The sequence below is a fragment of the Phyllostomus discolor genome, chromosome 13 (genome assembly GCF_004126475.2).
Source record: "Phyllostomus discolor isolate MPI-MPIP mPhyDis1 chromosome 13, mPhyDis1.pri.v3, whole genome shotgun sequence".
Classification (NCBI taxonomy): Eukaryota; Metazoa; Chordata; class Mammalia; order Chiroptera; family Phyllostomidae; genus Phyllostomus; species Phyllostomus discolor.
Genome location: NC_040915.2, coordinates 25,346,700 through 25,365,844, shown reverse-complemented (window position 1 = coordinate 25,365,844; position 19,145 = coordinate 25,346,700). Strand labels below are relative to the sequence as shown.

The window sequence follows — 19,145 nt, the reverse complement described above, 5'->3', positions numbered from 1 at the left end:
AGCTGGGCCTCTCCCATGGGCTGTTCTGCCGGAGTTGCCCCCTGGACCCTCAGCCTCTCCCTTGGACATAGGAAGACCAGATGGGCAGGTGGGAAGACCAGCACATCTAGAGCTGAACTATGTATCTCTGACCCCAAACCTACCGTAGCTCCTAGACATTTCTACCCGTGGCATCGTGACTAGCTGACTGACAAGGCACACGACCCCAGGGACATCCCCACTTCCCTCTGCGGACCCTCCAGGTCCCCGGTGAGGTACCAGGTCCCGTGAGTTCTGCTTCAAGATGATCTTCTCCACTTGCTTTCTCTTCTCTTTCTACCCTAGTTTAGGTCCCGATGAGTCCTCAGCAAAGGTTTTCTCGTGTCCTCTTAAGTCGGGTGCCCGCTCTCCCTCCCTCCTTTTCTCTGTACCGTCCGATTGGCTACAAAACATTCCAGGGTCTAAAGTCGTTCAATCCTCTCACTCAACAAGTACCATCGAGCACTCGCTGTGCACCCGATGCTATTCTAGACCCTGAAAAATGTAAGTCACTGTTGTCGTGAAGCTTCCCTTCAATGAGGAGAGGATGAAAATAAACACACGTAGGTACACATACTATGTCACGTTGTGGTGACTACTCTGAAGAGGAGTAAAGGAGAGTCAAGGTGGAGACCATGGCACAACAGACTCTTCCCGTAAAGTGCCAAACAACACATATTTCAGGCGTGTGGGCCGTGTGACTGGCTCAGCTCCTCGGCTCTGCCGCTGCAGTGCATGGAAGCAGCCACAGGTGGTGCCAATGAGCACGGCTGTGTTCCTGACCGAACCAGGCAGTGGCCTAGGCCTGATCCGGCCCACAGGCCATGGCTTGCTGATGCTTGTAGAGACATTGCCAGTGGGAACGTGCTCTCTTTACAAGGCAGTCAAGGGTCTGCTCCATGAGGTGACACTTGAGCCATAAGGGAGGAGGTCTCTTATGCACGGACTACAAAAGAGGATTCTACACAGAGGGGAGAGCGAGCAGAAAATGCTGGGAGTGGAGCCTGCCTGGTGATGAAGGAAGGGGCCAGCGTGTCTGGGGCTGAGCAAGCGAGGAGGAGGGAGCTCAGAGAGTGTCTTCCGCCAACAGCCTCGCAACCCTGGGCTCCACCGTCTCGTGTACGTGGTCGCGGTTTCCCAGGACCTTAACCTGGACTAACATAACGGGCACTTTCTGTGTGTCTCTGCCCGGCGTCCATTCCCCTGCTGGTAAGAACACCCCAAACTTCCTCTGGGAAACCACCCCTCTCTCTCACTCTCAGCTCCTTCCTGCCCTAGCTCTGCGTGTGCCACATGCCGTGGAGTCAGCTCTGAGTCCTGAAGACCCTCTGAGTGGGTGGTGCCCACCCCGTCCCGTCCTCAGCAGCCCTGCTCAGCTCCTGCAGACTCAGGGCATCGACTCCTTCTATGAAGTCACCCATCGCATCTTGGGTTGCCCCTTTTCCTGCCGCCTTCTGTTTTTCCCAGCACTAGGGTCTTCTTCCCCAAAGAGCCTGCCTTCTCACCACGCGCCCAAAGGAGGACAGCTTCGGTTCTGTCGCTTTCACCCCCAGCGATGTTTCAGGCTCCAGCAGTGGGGATATGGCCCTGGTCACCTTGCTGGTGACCGTATCCCATAGCCCTGGTCACCACTTGTTCAGAGATGGGCATGTGGCCCAGGTCAGCGCAGTCAGAGGGGAGCCCCGGACCTCGCTGGATTTACCTTGGGAAGGAAAGCACTCTCTCTGCTCACCAGCAGCGCTGGGAAACAGCGATGAGAGATGGTGCCAGAGAGAGAGAGAGACTGAATTTCGGTCACGTTACGTGAGCTGCTGAGTCTAGCTTGAAGCCTGCAGAATTTTTCTATCACATGAGACAATCAATCTCCCCTCCTGTGGCTTTAGTCGGACTTACATCGTTTAAACCAGCCGAATCCGGACAGATAAACACGAGCGATTTCATTCACCAGGCAGGCACACGCTCTGTTTTCCCCCTAATCCATAGTCAAACCTAGTTCAAATGCGCCCTTCATTTAAGCAGCTTCTAAACTCTCTCTCAAACACACCCGCACCACAGCTGGATTCTGTAATTCCACACTCGCTTTGTTTTGTCCCGCCGCACAGCTTGGTTTCTGCTCGGGCTCTCAGCTGTCTCTGGTGCTGTTTGTCACCTTCCTGATGCGACAGACAGCTCCCTGGCGGGGCAAGGACTTTCACCTCTGTGTGTCCGTGCTGCCAGCAGCAGTGATTTGGAGAGAGATTATATATGTGTGTGTGTGTAAATACATATTACACACATATATATTTTACATACACACATATATAAATTACACTCATTTAATGAACACTACTAAGAGCACCCATCATAATTATCAATTGCCAGGTTGCAGTAGACTCTTTCATCAAAAACTAAATCAGAAGGCTGAATGTATCATCTGATGTCTTTCTAAACAAAACGCAAAACAAAACAAAATATAGCATCAGACCACATTTACATTTCTACAAATCTTATGCTAATTTAAGTAGCTTTAGACTTAATTAAAAATGTTTTCCAGTTGATAATTATGTAACTCAGATAATTAGCACCAAGTGGCATCGAGAGGACATAGTTAAAAAATGAATCTAGAGCATAAACAGACCTAATTAACAATCAGAATAACACCTAATAATTATCCTTTGTTTATAAATGCTATGAATGTTCAATTCATTGTTCAATGCAATTGGCCATTAATGAAAATAAAACATTATGTTTCCCCTGCCGTCTCCACGGCGATGCCTCTTAGACGCATGGGCATTTGTGTTGCCTTTGCTCTTGCTGCTTTTTAAAAGACCATTCTTGTACAGTGTTTAACAATTTTGCTCTGGAATTAAAGCTAACATATATCACACCTCATCCTGCACATTGAGTTTGTACCTCTTTTGGTAATTAGCTGGATGGGCCTGACTACAAACCTGTGTTTTCTCGTGTCAGACCTGGACAGATGTCACTGTGGCGTGGACCTCCCATGACCTGCACAGACATTCACGCCCACGTGGAGAGAGACAGGGTCTGGGACCTGAGTCTAAGCGAGGCCTGGGAGACTGGCGGCATGGAGGCCCCATGTGGAGGGTTAGGGGAGTGGGCTCTGGAGAGGCTGGGTGTGGGCAGGGAGACGCAAGTTTAGGAAGTGAGGGAAAGATAGCAATGCAGAATAGTCTAGGCTGTTCGGGACTTTGGAACATGAGAATTGAGAAGACCGTTCGAGGCAAACACAGTTTGGGGGGGCACCTAAAAACAGCCAATGTTGAAACTGTATGTAACTGTGGGATTTCCCACAGAAATGGGGAAAGAGGAAAAACCCGGACTAAACCCAGTGGGAGGCCGCATGGGAGGCCAAGTGTGAATCCCACGTCATTTACTCGGTGGAAGAAGGGTCCCGGTGAAGGAAGCAGAGGAACTGTCCAATGTGGGGGAACTGTGGGAATGGCAGAGTATTCAGAAGGCCAAGGAAAATAGTCAGACAGCCATTGTGATGCCAACATGCTGTGGAATTCGGAGAAGCTGAAGGTTACCGTCAGAGAGGCCACTGAGTGTAGTGGGTAAGACAGCCTGCACCCAGGGCCCAAGCGCACCGGTTTCTTCCTGTGGAACTCAGAGCAAGTTGTGCCTCCGTGTGCCCCTGTGTAAGTCAAGGTGATAAGCCAGGGCCCTTAAGGTCAGCTTGGCACCTTGCACAGAGTTAAGTCCTCAACACATGTCAGCCAGACTTGTTTTGTAGCTTTTCTTGAACACAGTTGTAAAAGCTTGGCCTGAACTCGACGGAAAGCCACCAGCAACGCTGTGGCCCAGTCGTGCCTGCCCTAGTTCAGGGGCTCACAAACTGGAGCACACATCAGAGGCACCCGGGGGCTGTGCACCCACAGTGTGCTGGGCCACAGCCCGAATTTCTGACCAAGTAGGTCTGGGTGGGGCTCGAGTCTGCACAACAAACGAGAAAACCGTCATGCTGACACTCTGATCCACACTCTGAGGACCGCTGTCTTCGTGAGTGCAGGGAGGGACTCTACCATTTTGAGAATTCAGCCCAATCCTCCAATCCCTCTATTACCTGAGTCCAACCTGAGAACACACGTGTTGGGAAGACCAGCTTTACATGCAGCGGAGTGAAGTAGGCAGTGTAGTGCTCCCTAGCCTGTGCGGGTGTGTTCTGTTCTGGCCCTGGCAGTGTCCAGGAAGTCCCCTTGTCCAGACTCAGCTGGCACACGAATACTCCTGCAGGTCCTAAGCTGGTTTCTCTACGAGGACCTTCTTTCATGAAGACAGAAGGGCTGCATGAGATTTTAGGACTGATGAGTCCCAGGAAGCCCAGGTGGACCAACACAAACCGTCAGCAACACGACGACCAGTGGCGAAGTGCTCACTGGGTACCACACACCATGCTCTTCACTCTGCACACATTGTACCACCCAGGTGTCCCCACTGCTACGAGAGCCAGGCATTATCACACTATGTCACAGAGTACAAGGACACTTAGAAAGGTGAAGTGAGATGACCGAGGGCACCAGCTGACCAATGACAGAGACCAAGTTAGACCTGTGCTCGGAACCACTCAACTACATGGCTCCTAAGTGCTTTCCTTTCTCCAGGAAAACTGTGCATATTTGGGAGATCCGTGACTACAGTCTGCCTACACTGATTCCCTCATTTCTTTTCCAGGATAAAGTTTCCAGATAATTGAACCATTCTTCATGAATGGTTCCCAGTCCTTTCGCCATACTATTCACGGACCATACCATTCTAGGTCCTTTGAGTGTGCTCTGGATAATAAGTGGGTAGGATTATCCAGAGAAGAAGTTAAATAATTACTCTGAGCACAAGAGTTAAGCTACTAAACCCAAGGGGCATGATCCTCTTAGGGTTTTTCCTTACGGTCTACCGACTCTTCCTACTCAACTAAAATAATTTATTTAGATTTGTTTCTTATTCTATTAATTCATCCTTACTTCCCTTCTTTATTTTATTCACTTCTCTTTGTTTGACACTTGTAGAAACTAAAGCTCAGAGATAACAACGGACTTGGGTAGGGTCGCTTCCGGCCTAGACTGTGGAGTGAGGACTCAGCCCAGGTGCGATGGACTCCGCTGTGAAACGCACGTCCCGATTCAAAACTCCCAAGAGCCTTTGCGGTCTGACCACTCCAGAAGACAAGCTTCTCATTAAGCTGAAAATGAAATTGCCTAAATTTCTGGTTCCGCACCATATGGCTGAATCCCAGCTGACAGGAAGCTCGTTTCTGCAACGCACTAGGCTCCTTTCACCGAGTGGGCCGGTGCGAGATTCGTAGGGTGATCATTTCCTAGTCTTCTCAGCACTGTGAGCAGCAGCGGTCTTTATCGTGATGCTTTCTTTCTATACTTTTACATAAAAAAGCAAATGTGTCTAATGATTGTATCCTAAATCATCTCTAAGAGACACACGGCGAGCATAAACAACAAGAACAAAAACGTCCACCTGCTTTGAAGTGACCCAAGACTATAACAATCTTTCCGCCCTTAGTCTGCATAGGGGTGGGGTGGGGTGGGGTGGAGGAAAGTTTTTAAATGATGCCATTATAGAGTTTTGTACGAGATTCAACCAAAATGTTTGGACATCTAAAATTACCCTGTATCTTTGCAAGTCAGATTTTAAAGCATCAAGTTGATTCATGAAGCACTAAGAAACTAATGGGAAGTGCCAAACACCATTTGTACAAAAGGATCTTGGCATGAGATACCATTACTTTTTCCCCTGGGTAATTATTTTAGAGCTGGTATAGCAAAGTAGTCTTGAACAAGAGAATAGCCTGAAGAGTGTGCGTGTGTGTGTGTGTGTGTGTGTGCACGCACTCTATTCAACCCCAGACCTAGAACTAACATGGAAAGCACTGCTTCTACAAATAACAGGGAAAAACATTAATTGTGAGAGTTGGAAAAGGGTCTCATAACTAACATATTTACATTTGTTAAATGCACCGATGCTGGAGTCCACAGGCAAGGATTTGAACTTGATCTTGGGCAAGTTTCCTAGCTTTTTCCAGCCTTTGTTTACTCATCTGAAAATGGGATACATTTGAGGAGGCAATGGAGTACAGTGCTTTAAAGTAACTCAGTCTGCATTCAAGGTACCTGGCTGGGAGTTCTGGCTGTCTCCCTTTACCAGGTGTGGCCCAGCCCGGTCGTGTGTAAAGTGGGGATGATATTCACCACGGTGCCCACCTCCCTCACCTGGTGTGGGGAGATGCATATGTAAGAATGCACGGAAAGCATGTGCTTGGATCATGATGAGTGGTCACAACCCAGGGTAGTCCTGGTGTTTTATATACATGTGTTTTATTTATGGGGGTTTGGTATAACGTTTTATTTTTTCAAGTTTTTGTGGCTGAATTAAAAAGAATTTGCAGACTTCTTCTCTAAACAACTCTCACGCTATAGATAGGAAAAAGCAAGAGGATAAAGGGTGTCATTGCTGTTCATGCCACAAGGCCCCTGACTAGGCATTGGTTGTCCCTCGCCCTCCGCCTCTGCACCCTGACTTCTCACTCCCATGGAGCCCCCCCAAGCCGCTCACTTCTGCTTCAGGACTCTGCTGAGGCTGGTGCTGCTCAGGATGGTGCCAAAGTTTTGAGACTGATGAGGGAGCATGATGGGGCCAGTATCGGTGATAGCGAAGTCAGGGTCAAGTACAGGTGGGGAGTGGAGGGTGGGATGACTGATGGGAAGGGGGAGGGAGAGGAGGAGAGAGACAGACGGACTGACCAGACAAGCTGACTGGCTGAGGGCAGAGGCAATGACCTGGAGGAGGCAGCAGTGATGAAGAAAGAAGATGTTTTATGAAACTAATAATACAGGGAACGAATAGTAATTTCCAAGCAGCACTTAGTAAACATTTGCTAACCAGCTTACTACCCACTTTACATAGATTATTTCCTTCAATCCTTCCAAGAACTTTAGAAGGCAGATGCTTCTGTTACTAACCCCCCCCTCCCCCTCTCCCCACATTTTATAGATGAGCAGACAGAAGCACTGAGAGGTTAGATGACTTGCTTAAGGGCACATAGCTAGTAGAGGAAGACGGGTTGAGGTCAAAGTGGGTACATTTAGGGATCAATAGAAGGAAAAGCAGTATTCGTATTATTATAGAAGTGGTAGCGTGAGTATTAACAGCAGCCAACAGCTACTACTGACTGAATACTGCTTTGTGCCAGGCACTGTGGTAAGTACACATGACACGATCTCGTTTAACTGGAGGGGCAACTTGAGATGGTAGATGGTCTCGGCCCATGTGAACAGGAAAGAAAACAGGGTCAGACGTTGGTAACTTGCCAGAAGTCACACACCAGACAAGTGACAGCGCAGAGACTGAGACCCAGGTCAGCTCCCGCGCCAGAGCTCTTCGTCAATCCACTGTTCTGGAGCATGGTGACGTACAGCGGCAAAGCACTAATTTCCTGTGTTCTCAGGTTCAATGGCTCTAACAGCGGGACCACACAAACTTCTTGGGCTCCTCCATCATGGCTCCCGACTCAGTAAGTCATGGCTGGATCTAGAAACCTAAACTCCCCAGAAGTCCCCTAGGTGATTATTATTTTTAAAAAATTTCTAATAAGACTACATTTATCCAGGGGCCTGGTAAAAGTTTTGATAATAAGTATCCAACAGTATAAAAAGTACACAACAAAATTTGTAGATGTCTAATGTATGCACACAATGACGACATGCAGTACATCCCGTAGGCAAAGGGCGGGGATGGGAAAAGGAAGTCTAGTGATGTGTAAACAAGGACAGAGTAGAGGGGACCCATTTTACAGTATATTCTACCACCAGAACTGCAGCCAGAAGGTTCCAAAGAACGGCACCACCCCCAAGTAACTTGGGAGGAAGACAGTGATGGCGGGGACTCTGGTAACACTCCTGGAAGACTGTGGGACAGCCGCCCCGCTCACTGTATAGTCTGCCTATAGTGGGTTGTAGTTTTTTCCCAAAAGCAAGAAATACAAAACCGTAAGTTCAGATTACGAACTACAAAACTATAGGGTGCCCAGAAGAAGTGGCTCATTCTTTATTGTTATTGACAGGATCCAATTTTAAAAATGCCGTTTTAAAATTAAGCACTGAGTTATGTTATTATAAGGTAGCCAAATGATCCTCCTTCAATATGAAAAGTCTGAACAGGTAACACATTCTTCCTGAACTTGTAGAAAAAAGGCAATGAGAGTACATCAGTGTGGCTTCAAGCAAGAGGCTTCTCATGAAGATTTTAGAACTGAAAGACTCCGTGCTTGGGATTTATCACCTAACATCTCAAGTGTCCAGAAAGCCTATGAGACACCAAACCCAAACCAACCCACCGAGCCTTGACCCAAACCTTGTTTCTTTAGTAGGATTTTATTTCAGAATGGAATAGGGAAAAAAGAAAACCCCAAACCCTAACAGGGAAAAGCAAGTCAAACACACACTCTGTACAGATAAAAGTTTCACAAAAGCCAACTGAGGTCGTCAGAGCTAAACCTGGCTCGTGGAGGTTTTCAGTGGCATCACCTGTCATGTGACACAGACAAAGGGGATTCCTAAGCTACGACCAGGTTCGGTGATTGCTTGACACGTACACAGGTCCGGACCGCTTCTGCCAAGACCACCAGCTGTGAGGGCAGGATGCCCCCTCTACTGTACTTCTCAGCTTGAGCGCACGGCCCACCCAAAGTGAGGTGTTGGCAGATGTGCCACAAAGCACATTGTGACGAGAAATTTCCACCAGGGACCAGGCTCCAAGGTGGGTGGCTCAACTACCTTGATTTAAGAGAATCCAGGTAATTGGCCCAAATCACTTTTCTAGACACCATTTCACTCTTCCTCTCAAAGGGACACAGTAGCATCAGGCCAATTAAAAAGTCTCCTTACCTAAGACTCGTAATCGCTCAGCTCCGACCACCACCTCGTTGTTGTCGGCAGAGAAGAGCAATTTCCCAGAAACTGTCTTTACTTCAAACTTTTGGCCATATGCTTCTACAGCTTTTGGACCTGGAAGGGAGAGAGGGAGGGCCCATTAGTCTCATTGCATTCAGTTACGAAGAGCTTGTCATAGAGCGCTGGCATCTGACAAGATTGCACTGGACTCCGGTGTAAGTGGATTGGTTTTCAGAGGCCAACCACGAAAACCAGTCTCAGGACTTGAGCTGTGTCTTGTCAATTACCTTTTATCATATGCCCTTGGGCTGGGATTTTCAAGACCATCACATCCTTCCTCTGAACTAATGTTTGAATGACATTCCCTGACACGACATTTGAGCTAACCACCAAATTACCATCAAATACTTGTAGATTTTGGCTTGAATATATCAAGGCACGCAAGGCTCACCGCCTGCTGAAGCAAGCAGCATACCTTGGCCCAGCCCCGGCTGTTGTACAGGGGGCCTTTAAGTCGATCCGGAATCTGTCTCACTCTGTGCCCTTGACCCACCGGCTGCTCTTGACACCAGACGAGTTACATTTCCTCAGTACAGAGATCATTTCCTGGCAGGAAAGGTTATAGCATCTTGCAATTACTTGCCTAAGAAAGTTGATGAATCTTTTATGCTAGCATTTTATTTCACACAAAAAATATATTTTAGAGCACTTGTCACATGACAACAGATACTGCTCTTGAAGGTGGGGCTACAGATGCGTAACAAAGACGAGGCCCCTGACCCCACTGCACTTGTCTTCTGATGGAGACAGACGGATGCGAGTGTGAACATGTATAAAGAAATACATAACTGCAGAGAGTTTGGGGCACTCTGGAAAAAACAAAACAGGTTACTGTGTTAGAATTCCTAAAAAAAAAAGAAAGGAGACAGGTCAGTCTGTCTGCGCTGGAGCCAGCAGAACGCGCGACGGTCATCGGAACAGCCCGGGAGCATCAGCCCCCGCAAGGGACCCAGCTCAGACACAAAGGGATTGATCTTTAGGTCTGGAGATTCATACAGAGGAAACTCTGGGGTTAGGGTCCAGAAATTTTATACTTCACCAGACTTTTCCAGGAGATTCTGATAAAGAATTTTTGTTTCCTTTTAGTTATGAATAAAAAGTAGTAATAAAAGAGTTCTCCTGTCTTCCAGGCAGAAATGACCAGGAACACCCCTGCAGTTGCACAAGCCGGGTTTAGTGGTCGTTGCTAGGAGGGGCGACACACCACGGGGAGCCACTTGAGGCATCTTGGCATTGAGGAAGGATTCTGACAGTATCTGGCCTTATAGTAGGTTATTTTGGGCAGGGTTTAAGGAAGTAAGACTTTGCTTTGGATTAGATGCTGTCAGGAAGTGGGAGTCATTTTATGACTGGTATCTGAATAAATCTTTTTCTAGAAGTAGCGAAGACCAGAAGAATGTTAGAACTGTATTGAATAAAGAAACAAGTCATATTAGCTAGGCTAGAGGAATGTTTGGTCATTTTTGTGGTTTGGGTAAATGTTTGCATTCTGTCTGAGCCGTCTTTGTTTTTGTTCTGTCTTTACCCTTCACAGCCACCAAGAGGCCTTGTCTGGTGTTGATGGTCTGTGAAATTATTTATGGTCCGACAGGAGAACACCAAGGCTTGGCTGACAGTCCCCAGCCAGCCCCTGGGTGTCTGGGGCCGCTCTCCCTTTTGTCAGGGCTGTCAGTGTAAGCATCGGAGGACAAAGATTATGTCCCAACTCATTTTCTGGTAATGTGACTCTGCAAGTCATTGGATCTTTCGCCTTCTTTTCTTTTTAATCCTCACCTGAGGATATGTATGTTGATTTGAGAGACAGACAGACAGACAATCGATGTGAGAAAGAAACATCTATCGGTTGCCTCCTGTACTTCCCCCCCGCTGGGGACTGAACCTCCAACCTCGGTATGTGCCCTGACTGGGGATAGAACCTGTGACCGTTTGGTGTATGGGATGATGCTCCAACCAACTGAGCCACCTGGCCAGGGGATTAGATATTTCTGACCCTCATTTCCTGTATACATAAAATTGTACTATCATCTCATTGTATCTACCTCATAGAAAGGTTAAGATGAGCAAATTATACTGTTTATAAAAAGAACTCTGTAGGCCAAAAAAGTGCTGTGAAAGGTAGGGGAACTGCTCTTGTGATTATTGTAACCATTGTGATTGTGCCCATGGGCAGGTCCCCAGTGCTCAGCCCCAACACAGTGAAAACGATTCACGATGAGAACCTCTTAGGGCGCTTGCCTCCTTCACATGATCACGTCCCCTTGGAGCCCTGACCTCCCGCCAGAATGTCCGCGCTAGCCCTCTGATAACACGAAGGGCGTGGGAAAGGCTTCTTCACGAGTGGGAAACAGGAACAGCAGACATAGCACAGAATTTCCCAATGGCATGGCACCTGGGCGTTATCTTCTCCCACCACCTTCGTGCTGCAGGTGAGAAGAGCTTGTGGCAAAGGTTGAGAGCTCCCTCACAGTCCTCAGGTGAGCTAATGGCAGATCTGGGTCTGGAACTGAGCTTTCCTAATTGTTCCATGGAAGCAAAGGGATGTGTACTTATCTAGGAAGGGGAAGGGCGCTAGAGGAGCCCTTGGGGAGGAGCTTTGGGGAGGGTAAGGGACAGTGGGGAGCTGGAGTGAAGGACGAGAGAGATCCCGGAAGAACAGAGGTGTGGGTGCGAACTTGGAGTTAGTTGTCCGGGAAGGGCTAAGACGTGGCTGCCTTTCTGGTAACACCCAAACCTTCCGGGAAATCTGTATTACTTAGTGCTTTGGGGTTGTTGCCTTTTTTTCAGTGTGGTGATTTGGGATCAGGAGGTAAAACAGGGCTACCGAATGAATGACCTTGGAATGGGCACAGGTGAGCCCAGTCTGCCCACTCTGGATGCAGTCAGGCAGCGAAGCAGTGGCATGACTGGGGAACCCAAACACTTGGACTTTGCCTTCATGATCCGGGGTGGTGACAGGAGACAGGACCCTGAGGAGCCCAGAGCGCTGCCTCTGTGTAATTTACCCTGGACTCATGACTGGCGGCGGGGGAGACATGCAGGAGAGTGCACTGAAGAGACAGTAGGCATCGGAGAACGCTAAACACAAGGAGCTTCTCTTGCTTTCCAGGGCTGCTCAGAATGCAGAGTGGAATCCACCAAGGGCCGGAGCCACTGGGTGTATACAGCTCATTAATTGGGAGTTCTAGCCAACGCCCCCAGCGAGGCTGCTGTCTCCCTGGTGCAGATGGGCTAGTGCTTTTGTCAGTTTGACCTGGGGCTGCCCAACCTCCGGGCACATGGTGAGATCTTAAAAAAAACACCAAACACAAAACAATTCTAGAGAGAAATATAGATGGAACTGCGGGCTGCTCAGGAGGCCCCCTGGTGAACCCATTGTTCCCTCTCTGGGAGAGAAGAAAGGAATCCCCACTCTAACCCTGTACTCTCCAGTCAGTCCCCCTCCGTGCCCCACAGTCTGTGTGTGAGCACCTCATCCACTCATCTCCTCCGCGGGAGACCTGGAACCCAACGGGAGGCCCGGCAGTGTCCCAGTCAGGCCGCGGCCACCGGCATGGGAGCCGGAAAGCCCTGCGGCAGACACCCAGCCTCATTGCTCCCCCAGCTCCCTGGACACTAGGGGCCCTCCCTGCCCTGGCAAGATGCTACGGATGATTCCGCCACCATTCCATTCCTGCGGGGCAGAAGGTTTCCCGTTGGGCCCACTCCAGGGCTGACACCGCATGGGCAGTGGTCTGAGTCGGACGTGTGCCTGCGGGGGAGTCCGGGAACTTAAGTGCCATTCAAAACACTGTTTCATGTGACAAGGTCACCTGGATCGCTAACATTGGAATTTCTTCCAGCCTTTGGAGACATTCTGTAGGTAAACCAGGAGTTCTTGAATCCTCTGGATTGCCTCAGTAAACCTGGCCCCTTGGGATGATGGGAGTCATTTGCTCGAGAGTGAGTTCACTTGCAAGAAGCTGTCTCCCCTGGAACTGCTCTGTGCGTCCCTCACGTGCATGCACGGAAAGGAGCGCCCTGCAGGAAAACTTTAGGGGTGTCTGGTGTGTGTGCGGGAGAATGCTTAGAGTGATATTTTGAACACATCTGCTCTCCTCTTTAGAAATCGTCTTGGAAAGCTCTGTGGGCTAATGTTAGAATGGCTTTTTGCTCATCTCAGGTTAATATTCACTATCTTGTGCTTTGCCTTAAGAGTTATGTATAGTTTTCTCAGTTCCCGAGGGGGTCTGACTTGGGCAGAGGAGAGAGCAAAACAGAAGACAGGGAAAGAGGGAGGCAAGAGGGAGGGAAAGAGGGAGGAGAGAGAGAAAAGAGAAAGAATGGGGAGATTAGGAGGAAGAAAGGAGGAGCAGAGAGCCCTAGCCAGGTGGTTCAGTTGGTTGGAGCATCGGCTCGTGCACCAAAATGTTACAGGTTCAATCCCCAGTCAGGGCACATCCCTAGATTGTGGGTTCAATCCCCAGTCAGGGCACATACAGGAGGCAATCAATCAGTGCCTCTCTCCTTTTCTTCTCTCTCTGATATCAATAAACATATCCTTGGGTAAGGATTTAAAAATAAAAGGGGGTGGGCAGGGAGAAAGGGGAGAGGGAAGAGAAAGGGGAGGAGAGAAGGGGAAGGAGAGAAAGGGGTCATGGCGGGCGGGGAAACGGGGAGACTGGGGGGCAGGAGAAGGACGGGGAGAGGCTTTTGCTGAAGAACAGTCATCTGGACAGTTCCAGCTTTATCAAAACGAAATCTCTCAAGTAAACCAAGTCTCCCACTGCGAATAAATGGCAAATGATCAACAGGCTAAATAAGTTCCTTCTGAATGTGGAACTCTGGGAGCTGGAGGTTGGATTTATTCCCCCCCTGGAGGCAATTTTCACACACGCCACTTAAATCACTGCTCACTGAAGCCGTTTATTTAATTATTTAGCACGGTGACTGCGGGCCAGATGTTCTATAAGCACCGCTGACAATGCGCTCGCACGCCAGAACAGCATGTTTGCGAACTGTTCCTTCCAACCCCGAGCTCTCCACTGGTGGTAGATGGTCCAAGTCGCCGCTGGGCCGTGGGTCCCCAGACGCCCACGTGCAGGGCTCCTGCAGCGTGGACAGCAGGCCCAGGCACCAAGGCACCTGTTTCCCTGCGCATTCGTGGGGCTGCAGATGTTTCAGCGGCAGTAACGTTTCAGGGCATTTGGGCAACTGGCTTCTCAGAACGTCCATCTGCATACTTTCCTCTCAGCCCGGAAGCCAAACAAATGGCCTTTTCTGTCCGGAGTATAGCGGTGCCATTGGATATACCTCCCCTGTCCTTTCCACTGTGGGGTGCGTGCTGGCTCCTGTTCACTGGTGCTCGTAACACACCGAGGGGGCGCTGGTCGCACCACGGCCACGAGGCCCTGGTTTATCACTGTAATAAGCATTGCCATGGCCAACCAACCCCTATTTAAATCTCAGGAATATGCGGCTTGAAACCCAGTGGGTGCTTTCCACAGCTGCCAGGAGCCAACCTGCTGTATTAAAAGGAACCATGCGCACGTATTCAGTGGGGGTACATCTGCATCTCGCAATCGAGGTAGGCTCGAAGTCAGCACGTATGGCAAACATGGCCGGGTTCACACTACCACTGAAAATCCCTTTTACACCCCATACAGTGTGGCGCGCGTGGCTTTGTGGACATAGTGCTCTCTCTCGGTTAATCCAACACTGTCAGCTTTTCCTCCAGCCTCGGAGCAGACACTGTGGCTCTCTGTGGCTGAGCACCAGTGGAAGCAGCTGGCTTGTGTTTAGGGGCAGTGCTGCATGAAGAATAGTTTATTCCCCCCTGAACAAATATCACTGGGTTTGTATAAATTAAATGTGTGTCTATGATGACACTCTGCACTTCGGTGGGATCGTGACACGCGGGCTACCTTCTCCTTCTCCCCACTGTAAAACGTGCCAGCAGACATCTCTTCTTTCAGTTCACATGGCATACATTCAAGTTTTGGCTCTACATTTTCTGAGTGCATAGGCACTGGGAAATTTTTTCTTCTCTTACCTGTTATCAGCTGAGTGAGCACTTTAGTCTGGTCATTGAGAATGTTCACGGTCACATTTCTGGCTGATTTGAAGTACAGGGCATTACCCTGGAACAAGAAAATAAGAGAGGCGCGTGAAAATGACAGCAGATTCAGAAATGAAAAACTGATGTTCGGCAAGCTCTAACTGATGTCTTTATTTAAAAACTGCAAGTGTGTCACGGTCCCCACATACGGGATAACTAATTGGCAGTCATCCAGAATGGATTTCCTCCAAAAAAAAAAAAATACACAGATAGATACTTAGCACAGATTTCCCCAATACACACACACACACACACACACACACACACACACACACACCCTGAATCAGAGACAACCGGGCTACACAGCGCCCTTTAATGTTGTGAGTTAGCATCGCATGGAATGCTCAGGTGTGATGGATAACCTCCCAGTCTCACCTTTCCTAGTTTATAATTTGTCCAAAGGAACCACGCAGAGCCCTTGACGGCAGAGAGCAGAAAGCGGTGTAAGGTAGCCGATGCCCGCCCCCATGGCACATCCACTGGCCGCGAGGGCCCAGCGCCCCTGAGAGAGACGGGACTCTCCGGGGGCAGCTGTCCGCCCCCAGGTGCAGGATGACGCCTGGGACACCCGGCCTCTTCCCACAGGCCTCTGCCTCCCCTTCTCCCTGTTCTGGTTTCCAGATCCCTTTCCCTCCAGGCATTCTGTGCCTTCGCTGCACGCCCCCTCTATCAGAAAGGCCACCTGGTCCCTTCTTCCCACGGTGGCAGACCTGTCTGAGAAGGACTCAGAGCAGGGGCTGGTGAACCTCTTCTGCACTGGTCCGACAGTGAGCAGGCTGGGCTTTGCGGGAGGCGCAGTCTCCGTGGTAACTACTCGGGGGCTGATGGCTGTTTTGATACAGACAGCCACAGACAGTACACAAATAAACGGGTATGGCTGCATTCCCATGACACTTGATTCAAAAACAAGGACACTTAAACATTTAAATTTAATGTGCTCTTCTGTGTCATAAAATGTTCTCCCCCACCCTGGTCATTTAAAAATGTAAAAGTGATTCCACGTGAGAACGGGCAGAGGGCTGGCACGAGCCCACACGGCGGAGTCCGCCACCCTCTGGCCAGGCCCCCCCTTCCCGAGCACGAGAAGGGCAAAAGCTACAGGACGAGCAACAGGAACGTGGGCAGTCATTCCTGTCTCCCTAAACCGCTGTCACCACGTGGCACATATCTGCCTGCAGATTCAGCAACCCCGTATCCACCGAGGCCCACACACAGAAGAGCCATGGTCCTAAGACTCATCTTTACTTGTGAAGTCTTACGTCCTGATGAGGACAGTGAGAGGGCCACACTTAACACCGGGCAGGGAACGGCAGGGCGATCAGAGAGCTGCAGACCCGGCATGGGGGCCTTCCCTGAACGGCGTGATGGTTCCCAGCACGGAGCTGTGGGGTGGGAAGCAAAGGGGATGTCAGTGATTGAGCCGAGCTTTGGAAAGAACACAGATACGGCTTTCTCGTGGTGCAGTGAAGAAAGGAGGCTGTGGAGATAGGGTAGCTGTGGGCTGACTGCCTAATATCTTTTCCTTCTAGAACCGGCAGGTGTAGGACCGGAGTGGTGAGCCCAGCCTCGTGCCCGCATAGGGCAGGGCTGTCAGGACAGGGAGTCAATGCCATGGCCTGAGGTGGTTTCCACTGGTGAGTGAGGGGCTGGGTGGCCAATGCCAAGGCATTTTCCATAGACAAATGGTCTGGAATTGCGGTGTCTCTCACTCAAGGTCAACCACTACACACCAACCAGCATTTGCACTATAACCGATGCCCGAGATGCACTTGGGCCCTGAATCACCAGCTGACCTTGGTGAGAGCTGCTGACCCAGGGCTGGGGGAGGATGATGACCTTGGCCACGTCAGTAATGTATTCACTATTTCACGGCTTCACTAATCCCCCATGACGGCTTCGAGGGGACATTTTGCCTGATGAAAAAAGCTTTTTTTTTTTTTTTTTTTTAATTGGGTCAGAGAAGAAGAAATGCATTAAACCTAAGATTGACTTAGGTTTCCTTCTGTCCATTAGGAAACAACAGCGAGCCAGATACCGTTCCTCTGGCATCGCTTCTGGCCGCGCTTAAAAGATGTACTTACAACTTAAAAATAATTTGAGAAATGTGAGAATTCAGAGCTTGGAAGCCGGACAGGAGGTTACATGTTTCTAGCAGTGAATGTTCTAACATTTCTCTTTGCAGGTTCAGCACGCTGATGCCGCAGAGAGGAGAGCCACCTGGAATGAGAGACCTGGGCCAGCCCCGCTGCCGCTGACCAGTGTGTGACTTTGAGGGAATCTCTGCGCTGTTTTGAGGCTCGTTCTACGCCTCTGCCACCGTCCGCACACTCTCGGCTCACGCAGCTGAGCACTGGCTCTGCCCCAGGGAGTGAGCAGGAGAAACCCGGCCCAGCTCGTCTCCTGTCTCTACCCCTCCCTAGCCAGGTAACGTTGGGCACGTTCCTTAATCATGCCACGCTTCAGTTTCTTGATATGTAGGACGGCGCAAACAGTAATTATTATTGAATTATCAACATATACACGATTACAATTATTAAATTCTGTGTGCAATAACGCACATGGTTCCATGAGTGCCAGGCACACGTTAAGTCCTCTGAAGGTGTGATGGTAAGGGGACGGGAGGAAAGGGGGGTGTGGTGATGAGATGGGGGACAGACAAGAGTGGGGAAGGACAGAGGGGGAGAAATGAGGAGACCCTCCTTTGCACCACCTGCCCTCACAACCCATCTGTGCGGTGGTGAGCCAGGGGCTTGTTCCGTTCCCAGCACTCTGTTTGTATTTCGAAGGCTCTCCCTGTATGAGCCTGCCTCACCACTATTTTTCAAATCCCAGTATCTTCAAATGCCCCAATTAGGATCATTGAATATTATTCAAATGATTCTACTGTGGAAAAAAAAAAAACCAAAACGAAACTAACTGCTCTGATCAAGTTTTATACCAAGTGACATAAAAAAAAGCCACCACTCCTTTTGATTAGCATGTCAAATACAATTCAGCATTAACTGTTCTAATACACTAACTTCCTGGGAAAGAGCCTGTGCTTCATCAGGGTTTAAAACAAGAACTGTGTGCCAGCCCAGGACACAGCACGGTAATCCTCTAACATACCTGACAACAGGAAGATGACCGGGGAAACAAGCCTTGGCCAGGGAACACACGTGAAGAGTCCCGCAAGGTGTCCAGGGGGCGTGACTCGATTGGGCTGTCCGCCTCTGCTTACTGAGACAGGACTGGAACGTACCAGCCAAGCCCAGAGTCCCTGGGGCCTCCAGGTACTAGAAGTCAGGGACACACCCCTTCTGCTGTCTGAGGAGAGGCGGAATCTGCCCTCCCAGCTTCTTTTCCTTCCCCTGTGCCCCTCCAGCTCACCACGGCAGCCTCGGGGTCTGGGGGTGATTTCTGCCGCAGGAGACCCTCCTCTGTGGTCGGTGACTCTCACTACTCCCCTCAAGCGACCACGGAGGACAGGGGCTTGCGGGGGGACTGCCCAGCAGAAGGGGGTCTGGCAGGCCTGCGGCTGGTGAGGAGGGTCAGAGTCGGCCCTCGATCCTCTTGGGCCTTGGGTGAGGCTGCCCGAGAGGCTCGGAACGGAGACACGGTGCCATCTCTCCCACGGAGGGAGAGGAGGGCAGTCCACGCCCGCACTCTCCCCTGGCAGTGACAGCACGCAGCGTCTGGGTGGAGAAGAGTCCCCGTCACATCGGTTTCTCTATTGCGGGACAGAGTCAGACCTTTTCACGATGCCTCTAGGCCAGGGGTCCCCAACCTCCGGGTCGCAGACCGGTTCTGGTCTGAGCCCATTAGGAACCTGGGCCTCACAGCAGGAGGCGAGCTTGAATGTAATGTGCTTGCATCCTCCCGAAACCCTCCCTGCCCCACCCCCCACCCCAGTCTGCGTAAAAATCACCTCCCACGAAACCGGTCTCCAGTGCCAAAAAAGCTGGGGGCCGCTGCTCTCCGGAGCATTCACTGAAGTGGACGTTGTCTGTCCCACCATGCCCTCCGGGGGCATCTCACTGTACACATGCGGCGGTTTGAATACGAAATGGCTCTGTCTTGCCCACATTTTAAAA

At 50.1% G+C, this 19,145-nt stretch overlaps 1 protein-coding gene across 2 annotated transcripts in view; it reads right to left on the bottom strand.

Annotated features, from left to right (window-relative positions):
• The window catches only part of SGCD (sarcoglycan delta), a 770,090-nt gene that overhangs the window by 115,392 nt on the left and 635,553 nt on the right, over positions 1-19,145 (bottom strand). For both annotated transcript variants that reach the window (XM_036014319.1, XM_028528196.2), the window contains 2 exons: positions 15,007-15,094; positions 8,913-9,032 (listed from right to left, as the gene is read on the bottom strand). In XM_036014319.1, the coding sequence (XP_035870212.1) occupies positions 8,913-9,032; positions 15,007-15,094 (208 nt within the window). The remainder of the gene's footprint in view (positions 1-8,912; positions 9,033-15,006; positions 15,095-19,145) is intronic.